Source organism: Symphodus melops (assembly GCF_947650265.1).
Source record: "Symphodus melops genome assembly, chromosome: 16".
Classification (NCBI taxonomy): Eukaryota; Metazoa; Chordata; class Actinopteri; order Labriformes; family Labridae; genus Symphodus; species Symphodus melops.
Genome location: NC_136706.1, coordinates 11,621,336 through 11,635,460, shown reverse-complemented (window position 1 = coordinate 11,635,460; position 14,125 = coordinate 11,621,336). Strand labels below are relative to the sequence as shown.

Genomic DNA, 14,125 nt, shown 5'->3' with positions numbered 1-14,125 from the left:
GTGAAAACAATAACACACAGAATATGGAAGTCAATGACAAAAGACTCTCCCTCCGCCTTGATTCAGAAAATATGAAATTGTTTTTACACTGAGTTCATGGTCCAAATTAAGAGTTAACGTTATCTCGGTTTAATTTAGTGATAAACCAAGATAACACCTTGTGTGCTTATGGTGCTGCTACATTTGAATTAAGCTACAAAGGCAACCTGTCCATTTGATAGATTTTTAGCAATGGGTATCCAACCCTTAGTCCAAATTAAGTTACTTTGGTTTTGAAAAAAAAATAAAAAATCGTGACGGTCAAAATGCCAAACCCAAGGGTTCAAAACAGCAGCGAGGATCAGCAAGGATGGTTGCTGTTCAAAACAGCAACCATCCTTAAGCAGATGGTTAACACTTCCTACATGTGCAATCTTTAAAAGTGCCTCTTTGAATTAGCCGTGATGATTTTCTTAATCTCAGCCCAAGTGTTTTGTTTGGGTTATTATGTTTGAGTGTGTTTTTGAGTAAGCACTTGCATACTTGTTAATGATGTTTGCTCTTCATAGTCGACCAATCCTCAATCTATTTGAAACAGCTAACTCACTCAGGTACTGCGACAACAATGGTCTCGGACACTAACTGCATATTTGGGGCCTTTTAACTAGATGACACCTGGCAGGGGCAGCAGATGGCTGTTAACAGCTTAAACTCCTGGCAGATCTGTTTAATTCAGAAGAACTTGGGTCCTCATACTGGATCACAGCCCAGTGAAAGGTGGCGGAAGCTCGTTTAGCTGTCATTAGGAGAGGCTGAGTGTTTGGCAGATAGCGAGAGCAGCTGGCACTGTTGACAGAGGCCGACTAAGTGGCCTGAACCTTCTGCAAAAAGAGCAAGAGGGATCAGAAGGGCAACTTCTACACTACAGGGGTTGGAGCACTTGGATGGCTGTTACATCCCTCTTGACATCATGGATCACACAAGAACGTCTTTGTGTTTGTGTATGAGAGTGACAGAAAGCGAGAAAATGTGGAGCATTAAGATGGAACAATAATCTTTGCTTTAGCAGAGAAGCAGAGAGAAACGCACAACATATGCATGGTTTCTTTCTCTTTTTTTTCACATGGAAAACACACATTCTCACAATCACACAAAATCGTACCTCTTTTAAACTGAAACATCAAGCTTAATATCTCTAACCGAAGTTACATGTCCAGAGAGATAATACATTCATTCCAAGCAGTGGGGATGAAGATTACAATATATTGATACCAGATGAACAGATTAATTACTTTATGGCTAAAACCTGAGTTGTTCCAAAGTATGTCCGTATGAAACTGCACACCAATGCACATCAAAAATAAATGATGCATCATTATTCTCATATGGAGTATTATTTGCATGACTAAAGCTATGCTAATATAACCTGTGATATATATATATATATATACACACATTGACAGATGGAATATTTATGTTTATGTATGATTTGAGATTATCTGAGAGGTTCAGTCAAAACACAGAACCACATTGTGACAGATGAAATTCAGCAGTTTGGATGACAAAATAATTTCTTTTTCTTTCTTTTTTTAAGTTAAATTTTGTAATTCTGATTTAGCTTCAGTTCAGGTGTCTCTGCTTTTTTTGTTCCTGTGATATTGTTTATTTTTTGCCCTTTTATATTAGTTTTTGATCCTTTCTCTGAAAATGAGGAGGAGCCGAGGCACAGCATGTTTTCATTTGTCTTCAGCCTCCTTGTCCTGCCGCTCCTCTTCCTCCTGTCCAGGATGTAGCAGGATGACTGTTTTATATTTAGCTTGATGTTGTTCAGCACTACGGTTGAGCAGAGTTCAGTCGTTGGATCAGTTTTTTTTTTGTTTGTTTCATTTTTATGTTTCCCGTGGCAATGGAGGGCTCAGCTTGACCCACTATCCAGGTTTCTTCGTCACAACAAATCCTCATAGTCCAAGAGTTTGGAGTGCTGGCGTGTCTTCCAAAGTCGGTAGAGGCGGAAGTCAAAGTACATCTCAATCATCTCTTTGCCTTGATTTGTAAAAGAGACCGGACAGGAAAAGTATAAATCATACATGAAAAAATCGGAAACAGATTGTTATCCAAGCAAATATATTAGAGCTGACGCCCAAAAAAAATACTCTGCAATAAAGTTAAGAGAAGCAGTTGTAATGTTTTCATGATAAGCAATAGATTCATATAATGAGACATTTGTATGCTTGTGTCTGTCTTTGTGTGTAGTAGCATGTCAACACAGTGAAATAATTTGACATGCTCCTCTTGTGTGAAATTTCATATTGACAGAGTCACAGGTGGGTGAGTGGTGGTATATACTGTATAGTTCCAGCAGATGGCTGTTAAACATGAGTCTGGTTCTGCTCAAGGTTTCTGCCTATAAAAAGGCTTTGCTCCTGTAAATGTGCTGAAATTGATAATAAATTAATGTTTGGTCTTTGTAAATGAAATAACAAAGTGTACGGTCTCGACTAGCTCTGTTTGAGAAACGTCCTAAGAAAACATATGTTATGAAATCTCCCTATTATTACTTACTGTATGCAAGATGTCCTAGTGAGAGTATGAACATAGTTTAGTCAGGATTACATTCACCTATCCATTGAATTTAAGTCATATATAAATCATTGGAATGGGTGAATTCTGAAAGTTATTCAGAAAAAAAAATTATTGCGTACATATTTTCAGTTTTCCAGTTGCTTCTAAAACAAAAAAAAGGCATTCTGCTTTTGTGTTTCTTTCTGTGTTCTTAAAGTAAGACACTAGTGCAGCTAGGGAGAAAGAGGAAGAAGAGTATGCCTACAAAAGAAAAACTTCCATGAATAGTTTATGTTGTGTGGTGGACGTCCGCACAACAAAGGTATGGAGTCTGTATATTTTTGGATCAGTTACATGGAGTCTGTATATTTTGACTCGGGGGGGGGGGGGCACAAGCAGGAAAAAACAGCAAGATAATAATGGACATATGGATTATGCTTATCATATCATTGCCATATATGTGACATGTATGTCAATCACTTTACTTGCGTCGATGTGTTTGTTTGTATGATTGTTCAGACTCACCCTGTGCAGAGAGCTCCAGCGGCGACTGAAACTCGACAGAATAAGGCCTCATCAGATTCTTCAGCTTCTGGAACAGCTGTTGGGTCGAGATAAGAAAGCACACACCAATTAATCCGACTGCACTTGGTAACACTCGCATCAGGGAGAGCCTTCATCTTCACACACACACACACACACACACACACACATAGAGGCTGAGCCATGAATCCATCTTATTGTTGCCAAAAAGACATTCCTCCTGAACAGGTATATAGGAGGACATGAGGGGAAATGAGAGCAAATGTTGTGAAAGTGCTTTTGTTCAAAGCGACCCCCATGGATCAACCTCTGGTGTTAGAAATTGACAGCAAGGTGAAGGTATAAAAAAAACTGCAGTTCCTTCAGCGTCCACTTCAGGCTGGCTGCAAAAGCCATATACTGTAGAAAACATGGACGTACTGTTGTCTCAGTGATGTCACTCAGGAAATGCTGTCTCAACCAATAGTAACAGGCAGAGAGCTAGCTGAAGCAGGCTTTAATCCTCCTGTTACAATGTGCCACCTTGCAGTCTGATCAGCATAGCCCCTAATAATGCACAAATTCATGAAGTCAAAACTCCCAAGATGTGCTCCATCTTTGTGTTTTTACATGACTTAAATGAATAAATGGAACAAAACGAAAAGACATTCAGTGTTAGGTTGATGTTAAATTGACGATTGGCTGATGAGAAAATCTGACAGGTTTTCAGAAACGTCATGCCGCAACCAATCAAGTAAATTAACTGAGCTCCATCTTCTCAGATGTGAGACTTTGATGAAGACACCACAGCATATTCTTTCATTAGGACTAAACTATTTTTTATGAATCAGAGGGAAAAATAAAAAAAGATCGAATCAGATTGAAATGATAAGCCTGTCTGAAAGACTTTAGAATCGGAACCATACAAACATCGTGTTTGCCTATCGGACATTTGTTGCAGCGCTTGAACAATAAAAATCGAATCTCCCTGATTTGATGCTCGAGATCAGTCATGAGGGTAAACAACAAGCTGCCTGTCAGAGGTATCAAAGACTAAATGTTTCTTTGTTTTTTACTTTCTTATATTACACTGAAGTTTGTGAGAAAAGTGGCTTTTTTTTTAACTTATGTATGCAGTCCTTTGAAAAACGATAAAAGAGGATGGCTTGGTGCCAGATGTGGAGGAAAAATTGGTGAGGGAGACGCAGGCGTGGCTTGTCTTTAGAGCAGAGCGAGCTGGAGGCGAATAACTAATCCTAAATAATGACTTGCAAGTCCGGTAGTTTTCTCTCTGTCCTGGGTGGTGTCTTGCGGGCTCACAGTGGCTGCATTTGCAGAGACAGTTGCACTTTTTATGCTGACATGCTTGAAAAATCTCTGGGTCCTAACTGGGTCAGCCCTCTGCTGCTCTACATCCTGAGCTTTTTCTTTGCATTGCTGCATCTTCCAAAATGTGTTTCAAAACCAAATATTTTACATTCCTCAAGTTCTGTTGTCTCCCTCAGCCAAACCTAACCAGTGTTTTTTTGGACATTACACAGGAACTTTTCCTCCTAAATCACACATTTTATTTTGCCTTAAACTGTCCAACATATCCTATTACCCATTTCATTTAAGTATCAAAAAATCCCAGACCACAAAACACATTTTATCCAGATGAAATAAGCCTTTGTTGTCATGAACAAAAAACACCCCTGAGTAAATGCATTGTATTAATCATGTTTCACCATTTTTTTAAATGTTATTTTCAAAACATTAATAGTGTTTTAAATTACATCTCAGTTCAAGTCAACCCACTCTATCTTAGCTGCAGACTCATATCAGTACTTAAAACCTTAAATATACACAATATTACAATATGTCAGGATTGAAGTTCCCCCAAGCATAACTGCACTTATCTGTATGCAGTACATGAGCATGTGTCAGTAAGTGAGTGTCTTAACCTACAGTATATGGTATGGCTTACTGTCAAGGGTAAAATCAGAAAGACTTAGCTCAATATGTTGCTTCGGCACTTCCGTTTATTATCTTGCTCTGAGCAATTGAATTGCTGTGCAATCCTTGTGTGTGGCGTAAGGGTTTGCTCTGGGGGAAGGTTGATTGTATGAAAAGCCCCCAAAAGAGTAATGCAAGTCTGTAAAGAATGTCATTCAGATGTTTTTTTTAATCTGGAACAACTTTGATTTAAAATAGTATGAGACACTGGGATGGTAGTGAAATGTTTTTTTGAAAGAAGAATGTGCTGCTTCTAATGTGCTACTCACATTAGAAGTAAGATGGTTAAGATATGAAGTAGCGCCCCAGGGATGATCATCAGGCTGGGCAATACAACCTCAAATCAATATCATGGTTTATCAAACTGATTACGATTAATGAACAATTATTTTGTTTTTTTTGCCCTCATAGTTCACTGACGTACTCTTTAGTCATTCATGGGCAAGATTATGTCTGTTAGAGGTTCTGAATGCCGGGTTTGCTTTTTTTTTTTTTTTCTTGGTTAATTGCCCAGACTTACTCATACGGTTTAGTCACATTGACTTTCATTGAAGAAAAGTTGAAGGTGTCATTTTGAAGGGAAGTCACTGCCAAGTCAAGCAGAATGTCATTCTTATAACACACAAAAATATTTCAGACAATGCTTTGGTGTTACCGTCAGAGAACCTCGACCGCAAAGCCATTTTGAAGAAAAACGACACTGATAGCCAGACTTAACAGTTGACCTCAGAAATGCTTTTTTTGGTATTATGTCAGCAAATCTTTGCTGCTACAGTCCAAAATCTTGAAGAAATATTTGATGGAAGAGTGGAGATAAGCAGCATCATTGCACATGTGTTTCCATACTTTTTAATCCAGCAGCCAACACATGCAAACACATGGTAAGATGTATATGTCCCAAAATGTATTTTCAGACATTTTCTGATTAAGCATGAAGAAAGTCATTAACTATATTTTCTAACAGTAGTTTTATAAGGAGTACAGTAGAAAAGCCAGTTGCGTGACTTTATCACCCTGGGATGAGGCTGAACCCCTGAAACAAAATATAAAAACATCATTTTAGTTGTTTTTTTTTGTTGTTTTGGATTGAAGCTCTTAAGACACGACTGCATGTGTTTGTGTGTTTGTGTGTGTCTGCAGGGGAGGAGATATCACTGATGTGCAGTCTGTTCTGCAGACTGCCAGCTTGTCCATCAACCCCTCAGAGATCCTCTTTATATAACAAAGCATTTTGGCAGACATGACTGGAACAGACAGTTAGGTCGGACAAACACCGCCGGCTATGATGAGCATGTGTGTCTGCCAGCGTGTTGGTGTTTGTTTTGTGTTTTTGTTTTTGAATGTGTCAGTGAGGTTCTGTTTTCTTTTTGTTCATGTCAGGCAGAAATGTGGCCACTATATCCAATACCATTACACAGACAGTTTAATAATAGTCCCCCAAGTGGGAAAGAGAGGGGGAACACTGAGGCAGCCATAAGGATAATATAGCTATTATCAGACAAAAAGGGACTGAAACAGACAGTGAAGTTAGAGGGCAGACAGGGAAATAGGCAAGGAAGCACAGGAGGGAGTGAGCATGAGGAAGTATTAACTATAATGAATAGGAAACAAAATTTAAACCTTGGACATAAACTGGACATATACTCAGCTTCTCTGTGTACCAGCATAGGAATGAATTCAGAGTTCAGTGTCATACATTATTTTCGTGCATACTTCACAATAATCAATTTACATTCTTTAATTTAATTTGTGCTACAGAGCAACAAAGCGAAGATATTTCTTTTCAACTAGTAAATATGAGATCACTGTCTTGCAATTTATGATATCCAAATTCATTCTGTTTGCAATAAATTCTGTAATACTCTGTGATAAAATGAAGCCAGTCTCTATTTAAGAAACACAGCAGTCGAAGTGGTTCATCTAAAATCATTTGAACTGCCTCTTGTTATTTGTCAACAGACATTTTGGGATTTGGCATTTGTAGGAGGAGAATCAAGCCTCTCCTTATGGTCACATCTCTGTGACAGAGCACATTCCTCTTTGAAGGAGGTACAAGTCATCTACAGTGGAAAAGTGCTGTGTCATGACTCAGGCAAGGTATAAGCAAGGACAACATTATACACATTGTATCACAGTAACAAGATTATTTAATCTGGAAGTGAAATTAAATAGAAGAACAGGGCACGGGCACCCCAAATTGTGAGTCATCTTGTTGGTAATTGAAAAGAAAAACAAAGTACAATTTTACATGTAGCTGCAGGTCTGCTGATCTGACAGATTCACTGTGCACTGTTGTAAAGCGGCTGCATACTAACCAAACTAGCAGGGTGTGGAGCTATAGAAATAACCAGTGTGAAACAATCATCAAATAAAGTCTTATTTCTCTTTTTACCGCTTTATTGCATTAGACATGCTGGCTTGTTTCACTTCATCTGTTTGACGCTCAACCAGCACTGCTCTCTGTCTGACTCGGGACAGCTTTAGAGTGTATGAGCCAGCTGAACAGCAACATGTACTGTACAGGCACAGTGGCTGTTGTGATAACATGAATTAAAGGGGAAATAAAATGCCATTTTTAATTTGTTTATCAAATTTATTTTGGGGGTGAGAAAATCCAAATAGTATTGTGAAAACAAATATAGATACTTTGCTGCATTAACAGTTTTGCACATCCCTTGTCGTGTGTTTGTGTGCGCTTGCGTGAGTGTGCATACCTTTTCTCCGTTGGGGTTGCCTAGCACATAGCATCCCATGATATGGATGAGGTTTGGTTCTGGGTTGACTTTACTCATGAAGCGACTGAGCCTCCTCCAGAATCTAAACAAAGACAAAGTTACATGGAGTCACATTTATTTTCCCTCTTTTGTGTCATCAACCTCATCAACAGTTCCCATGAATGTGGTACCAAATAGAGCAGCATGGCACTTTGAAACAGAAATATTTGACTCTCTCAGGAACAGTTTTTGTTCCAGTGATGCAGTTTTCCTCTGAATATAATCTAGTAAAGTAAAGAAACATGAGATGAACCTTATGTCTCCTGTGTATATCTTTGTAACAGATCTAAAGATGACGATGGCTCACCTTGATAGGGAGAACATTCTGGTTTTAAATTAATATAAATCATGAAGAATATTTCTCAATGTGTTTGATTCAACCAAGTAAAGGAAGGTAATCTGAAACATTATTGAGGTTGCGAAAAAAGAAGTCAAGAGGATTTTCTTGAAAAATCTGCATCAGAGTCTGTAATCATTTTAATAGATGAAAAACAACTAAAGAAGCCAGTGTAGTTAGGGTACGGTTTTTACAGGACGAATTATTGTTTTATTACATTCTTTTCTCAATGCAGTTTATATGTTATGATAAAAAAAAAGAAGCATGCATTGTGTTTTTCTTTTAAACTAGATTCAAATTTCAATAATTGTTGTCAGAAGTCGTTATTAGACAAGCATGTTTGAATTGACATATGTGAGGTTCATGGGAAGATAAAGTAAGACCTATTAAACAGATTGAGTGGTAACGCACTGGCTCATGTCCTCCTCTTTTTCCACCTTTGCAAAGGTTGCCACTTTGTTCTTCAGTAAATACAGGTGACCAGGGCCTCCCTAAGAAACACACACAGAGGAATGAAAAGCATTAGCTCTATAGCAGCTGCTAATTTGCCTCTGCTTAATTAAGATCTTGTGAGATTAGATCCCAAAGGAAGCTAAAGCAATGTAGCTGCAAAATCAACATATGGTACTGTATATATTGCACAAACCAGCATATACTGTATGTATCCTTGATCTGTGGGAGATCATACCCCTGTTTTTATCCATGACAAAAGAATAATCATGGTCAGCTCCTCCTTTAGCTGAAAAACTCATGTGGATAATTTGTGTTCTCGTTTACAGCAAAGACTACTTCTTATGTAGACCTAGGGTGTTTGGTGTTGACCATAAGACTGGAACAGAGAGGGTTGTCTGACCCGTCTCACATCCTCCACTTTAAATACGAGCTTCTACCTTCCGGCAGACGACACAGAGTCCCCTGATGTAATCTGAACCGCTTTAAAAAGTCTTTTGTTCCCACGTCAATCACATTCCTGAATAATGCTTTGTAGGGCTGTGTGGCTTGTGCAATAGTGTCACGATGTCCCTGTATGCTTTTCATCTTGAGATCTTGTGCAATATGGGTTATCTGCAATAGATGTTGTGCTGTCCTGTGTTGGCATGTGCCTTTTTTTGTGTGTGGATTTTGTGTCTCTATTGTTCTTGATTATTGATTTGAGTGAAAGCAGCTGAATGTTTGGCAGCACTTTGAGTCCAAGACAAATTTCCCCCAAGGGGAAAATAAAGTGTATTGTATGTATACTCCCTGGTACTCCATATAAAACCTACAACTTAATGAATAAGAACACCTTTCTCAATTCTTCGTCTTTTTCCTCCTCACCTGACAAAAGATGAGCATCCTCCAGAACTTACTGCCTCTCCTGTAAGCTGTGAGCTTCTTCTCGATTTCCTCTGAGAAAGAGAGAGAAAGGTTGGATTGAAGTGAACAACAGGGACCAAGAAAAGATCCAGAAAGGGGAATATGAGGATAGACATGTAACAATGTACCAAAAAGGGAGAAATGTGAAGGGTGAACACACAGGGGAGTCTTAAGAAGAGGAGCAATAATAGACAGCAGAGACACTGATGGAAGATGGGGTCCAAATTGAATTCAGCAGTGTGTACATAAGGCGGCAGGAAAGAGTCAGCCAAATAAAACAGGTCAATGAAAAACTGCATTGTGAGATCAATATGTATAAATTACCCTCTGACATCCATTCAATAAGAGTGTGAGCTCTATTCAAGCAGAGTTTATTATCATCTGAGGAAACTCAAGGGGATATTTTAGTGCGTCTATCAAAAAGAGAAGAGGATCCCTTTCAGGATGCAGAAACCATTTTTTTAAATAGCAAGATTAAAGTAATTTTGCAAGACTGGAATGGGTTCCAAATAACCTTGATGATTTTTTTTTCTCTAGACATTTGCTTGCAGCCAAGGTTTTGCCTGGAGATATTTTTCTGACCTTTAACTCTATCAGTGTCAAACACAGAGTCTCCTCAGGCAAACTACAGCACAATCCAGGCTCAACATCAAAGTGGACAACTTATTGTTTCAGCAACTAAAGTCTAATTTTAAATAGGTTGTCATAGATTTGATTTCATATACAAATGCTTCTGTGTTTATGTTTTATAAAACAGTGGTTACTTATGAACATTTTTTAGAATTTTGTTTGAGTTTTATTTATTTTCTTTCCTATACTACTTTAAAGGCAGGGTAGCTAATTTCGAAAACTAGCATGATTTTCAAAGTAGCCTTCTCTCCGTTTTCCTTATTTACCCAACCCCTCCCCTCTGTGCTCACTCAAAAGCAGCGCCCCTCATTTTCATGCACTAGCACCATTGGTCCAGAAGCGGATTTCAGCTCATGCTTAGAGTGTGGGCTAATGCATGCATAGGGTAGAGAGGCTTGATTGGTTTATAAAACGTGTTGTAGTGCCGACATTGGTCGACGTTTTTACGTGTTTACAACTGCTACAGATGACAGATTTTTTATTGTTTCAGAGCACATAATTACTGTCAGGATCTGAAGACAATTTCAACCAAAATCTTAAAAAGTGTATCTGAAGATTACCTTCCCTGGCTTTAATTGTGTTTTTTTTAAATGTATATTCATAATTCTATATTTACTTGGGTATTTTTTGTATTTCACCAATTTAAAGTCATACTCAAGTAAGAATTACTTAAAGCTCCAGTGAGAAACATTTGGTTTGTGCTGATTTTGGCGCTCCCCTGTGGAAAAAGTCTGTCTTATCCCTTTGCAGGTTATTTTCAGTTTCTGCAATGTGCTGGTCATCACTTTGTCTTAACACCTACTGTAGTTTATGATGCAGCAGGGGTTTTATAACATGACTTATAGAAATAGTCCATCTTTGTGCTGGATGGTCTAAGTATTTACAGCTAATTTCCTTTTAATAAACGTTTGAAAACTCCTCACAGGAGCTTTAAAGTCTTAAAAAAGGATTTTACTCACCTAAAATATCATCAAAGGTTGCATGTTCATGGTCCTAAGGGGGGGAAAAAATCACACAAACCATAATTATTCAATAAAGTACATTTATGTCATAATCTTGATTTCCATGTTGGCTGGCACACATGTTAATGTTAGTGCGTGTATGACTCACATAAAGGATGGGAATGATGGATGGGTCATCCCTGCGGAGTATAGTGGGAACGTATTCTGCCTTGGGCACCTTAGAAGAGATCAGCTGAGTGAAAGGTGAAGGAGAAACAGAGAAGGGAGATATTTTTTTTAATCTGGATTTAAGGAAAATAAATAGTCAAAGACAGTAGAACAAAGTTGGAGAAAAAGGACAAGAATGGCTGAGACATTTAAAAAAAAAAACAGAATTCATATGCTAGAGAATACCTAAATTGCTTTTAAAATACCTCACCTCCATACTTATATTCTCCTTCATCCTCCTCCTCCTTAGGCTTCTTGTTACATCGGTCTCTATCAGGGGGTGATGCTAAAGTAAACATTTCCTAAAGCAGCTATTATCATGCATTGGTGCCTCGTTAATAAGGGAAAAGAAGAAACTCAATCCCGATTATTTTCCTAAGCTTTAATTGCAGGTTCTTTTTTCTAAATGAGTGTTTAGAACCTAAATTACTTTAACACACATAGTTTTATTCAGTGATATTAATGGCTACGAAGGGACCCCCTGAAAGCCTTAAACTACATAACCATGATGGAATCAATCCATCAATTTTCTTCCACTTGTGGTTGGGTCGCAATGGCAGCAAGGGTATACAGAGTCCTCATCATTATTGAATAATAATTATTGGCATCCCTACTTAAGATGTGTTCTTTAGCTTCTAGTAAATTCAGGGTTTTTTTGGAATACAACAGGACCACATTGAAAAATAAGAGGAAAATCTAACCTGTAATTCAAGCGCATTTATTCATTTGAAAACAAAAACAAACAAAAAAAACCCCCACATTAAGAAATAATTATTTTATACCACAATTATTAGCACCCCTGATGTTAATACTTTGTACAACCCACTTTCGCCAACAAAACAGCACCCTATCTTCTCATATAATGTTTCACAAGAGGGGAGAATACAGAAAGAGGGATCTTTGACCATTCCTCTTCGCACAATCTCTCTAAATCATCCAGTGACATGGGTCCTCTCCTCTGCACTCCTCTTCAGCTCACTCCACAGGTTTTTAATGAGGTTGAGGTCTGGGGACTGAGGTGACCATGGGAGGAGTTTGATTCTGTGTCTGGTGAACCCTTTCTGTGTAGATTTGGCCACATGTTTGGGTCATTATTTTGCTAAAAGACCCAGTGACGACCCATCTTCAGCTTTCGGGCAGAGGCCACCAGATTTTCTTTTTTTGTTATGTAACTTTTTGCCACGCACCCTAACAAGATTCCCAGGGCCTTTGGAAGAGAAACAGGTCTACAGCATGACTGATCCTCCCCATACTTCACAGTGGGCATGAGGTGCTTTTCTGCATACTCATCTTTTGTGTTATGCCAGACCCACTTAGTGTTTGTTGCCAAGAAGCTCTATCTTGGTCTCATCTGACCAAAGCACACGGACTCAGTTGAAGTCCTAGTACCGCTTAGCGAGTTCCAGACGTTTGCGTTTATGATTGTGAGTTAGAAAAGGCTTTTTCCATGCATGCCTCCCAAACAGCGAGTTGGCACGTAGATAGTGCCTGATGGTTGTTTTAGAAACTTTGTGACCCCAAGATGCTAGTACTGCAATTCTGTAACTGTGAGCTTTGGAGAACTTTTTTGTTTCTTTTACCATCCTCCTCACTGTGCGTGGTGAAAAAAATAAATATGCTTCCTCGTCCAGGCTTGTTTACCACTGTTCCAGTTGTTTTAAATACTACTAATATGGGCAGGTGCGGGCAAGTGGCTATTTTCTTGTGAGGGTTGACACACATCTGCCTTACTCGAATGTTGTGTTCCTTTGTCTTTCCCACGGTGAAGAGCGGATAAGAGGAATGTCATATTTATACCCCAAGGAAACAGGAAGTGATGAATTACTAATTTAATGTTTAGATACTCTGATCAACTTTGTAAACTACAGTAGGAATGACAGAAATACTTCAATTACATTTATTTCCTAGGAATTGTCAGGGGTGCCAATAATTTTGGAACAGGTGATTTTATGAAAAATAATTATTTCTTAGTCAGGGATTTTTTTTCCCCCTTAAAATTCACTTGAGTTGAAGGTTACATTTTTCTACAGTTTTCAGTGCGAGAGTATGCTTAAAGTATTTTTATGCAATAAAAATTGAATTTACTTTAAGCCGGGGTACCAATAATTATGGAGGGCGCTGTAAGTCCACCCAGACTTTCCTGTCCCCTTAAATGTTTTCCAGCTCCTTAAGGGGGATTCCAAGGTGTTCCCAAGCCAGACGGGCTATATAATCCCTCCAGTGCCTGGAAAAACCTCCAAAGTAGGCATCCTAATCAGATGGCTCCATTCGATGCAAAAGAGTAGCGGCTCTCCAAGCTCCCCCAAATGTCTGAGCTCTGTAATGCTGAGCCCAACTTTTTGCCAGAGGAAACGCATTTTGGCCACTTGTATCTGCGATCTTATTCTTCCGACACTACCCATATCTCATGACCATAGGTGAGGCTTGGAACAGAGACTGACCGGTAGATTACTCACTCGCTCGCTCTTCTCAGTCCAGCAAAACTGCAGTACTGCTAACGCTTAGCCAATCCGTCGGTCAATCTCACGGTCCATCCTACCCTTATCTATTTCTGCAGTTATAAAACATTTCCCTTGAAAGTCAATACATTTTTTAATTTGGTATAACCAACCATTGTGATCCCTTACTATGATTTTCGGAGGTACAAAGTCATCTCCTTCACAGGCCAGCCGCTCCATCTCTCTCTCCTCTTCCCAGTCTACATTGTCATCAACACCCCCTTCATCCAGAGGACCACAGGAGGCTTGCAAGTCTCCACCTGGAACAAATATATATATCACACATAAATAAGAAGACTGTGG

The 14,125-nt window shown here is 38.8% G+C and overlaps 1 protein-coding gene across 1 annotated transcript in view; it reads right to left on the bottom strand.

Moving 5' to 3' along the window:
- Window positions 1-381: 381 nt before the first annotated feature.
- nsmfa (NMDA receptor synaptonuclear signaling and neuronal migration factor a) overlaps window positions 382-14,125 on the bottom strand; it is a 47,745-nt gene continuing 34,001 nt past the window's right edge. The window contains exons 8-15 of the mRNA XM_079364171.1: window positions 13,952-14,082; window positions 11,266-11,349; window positions 11,115-11,148; window positions 9,487-9,557; window positions 8,581-8,660; window positions 7,773-7,875; window positions 3,067-3,142; window positions 382-2,022 (exon numbers count right to left, since the gene is read on the bottom strand). Coding sequence (XP_079220297.1) covers window positions 1,925-2,022; window positions 3,067-3,142; window positions 7,773-7,875; window positions 8,581-8,660; window positions 9,487-9,557; window positions 11,115-11,148; window positions 11,266-11,349; window positions 13,952-14,082 — 677 coding nt within the window. The 3' untranslated portion in view covers window positions 382-1,924. The remainder of the gene's footprint in view (window positions 2,023-3,066; window positions 3,143-7,772; window positions 7,876-8,580; window positions 8,661-9,486; window positions 9,558-11,114; window positions 11,149-11,265; window positions 11,350-13,951; window positions 14,083-14,125) is intronic.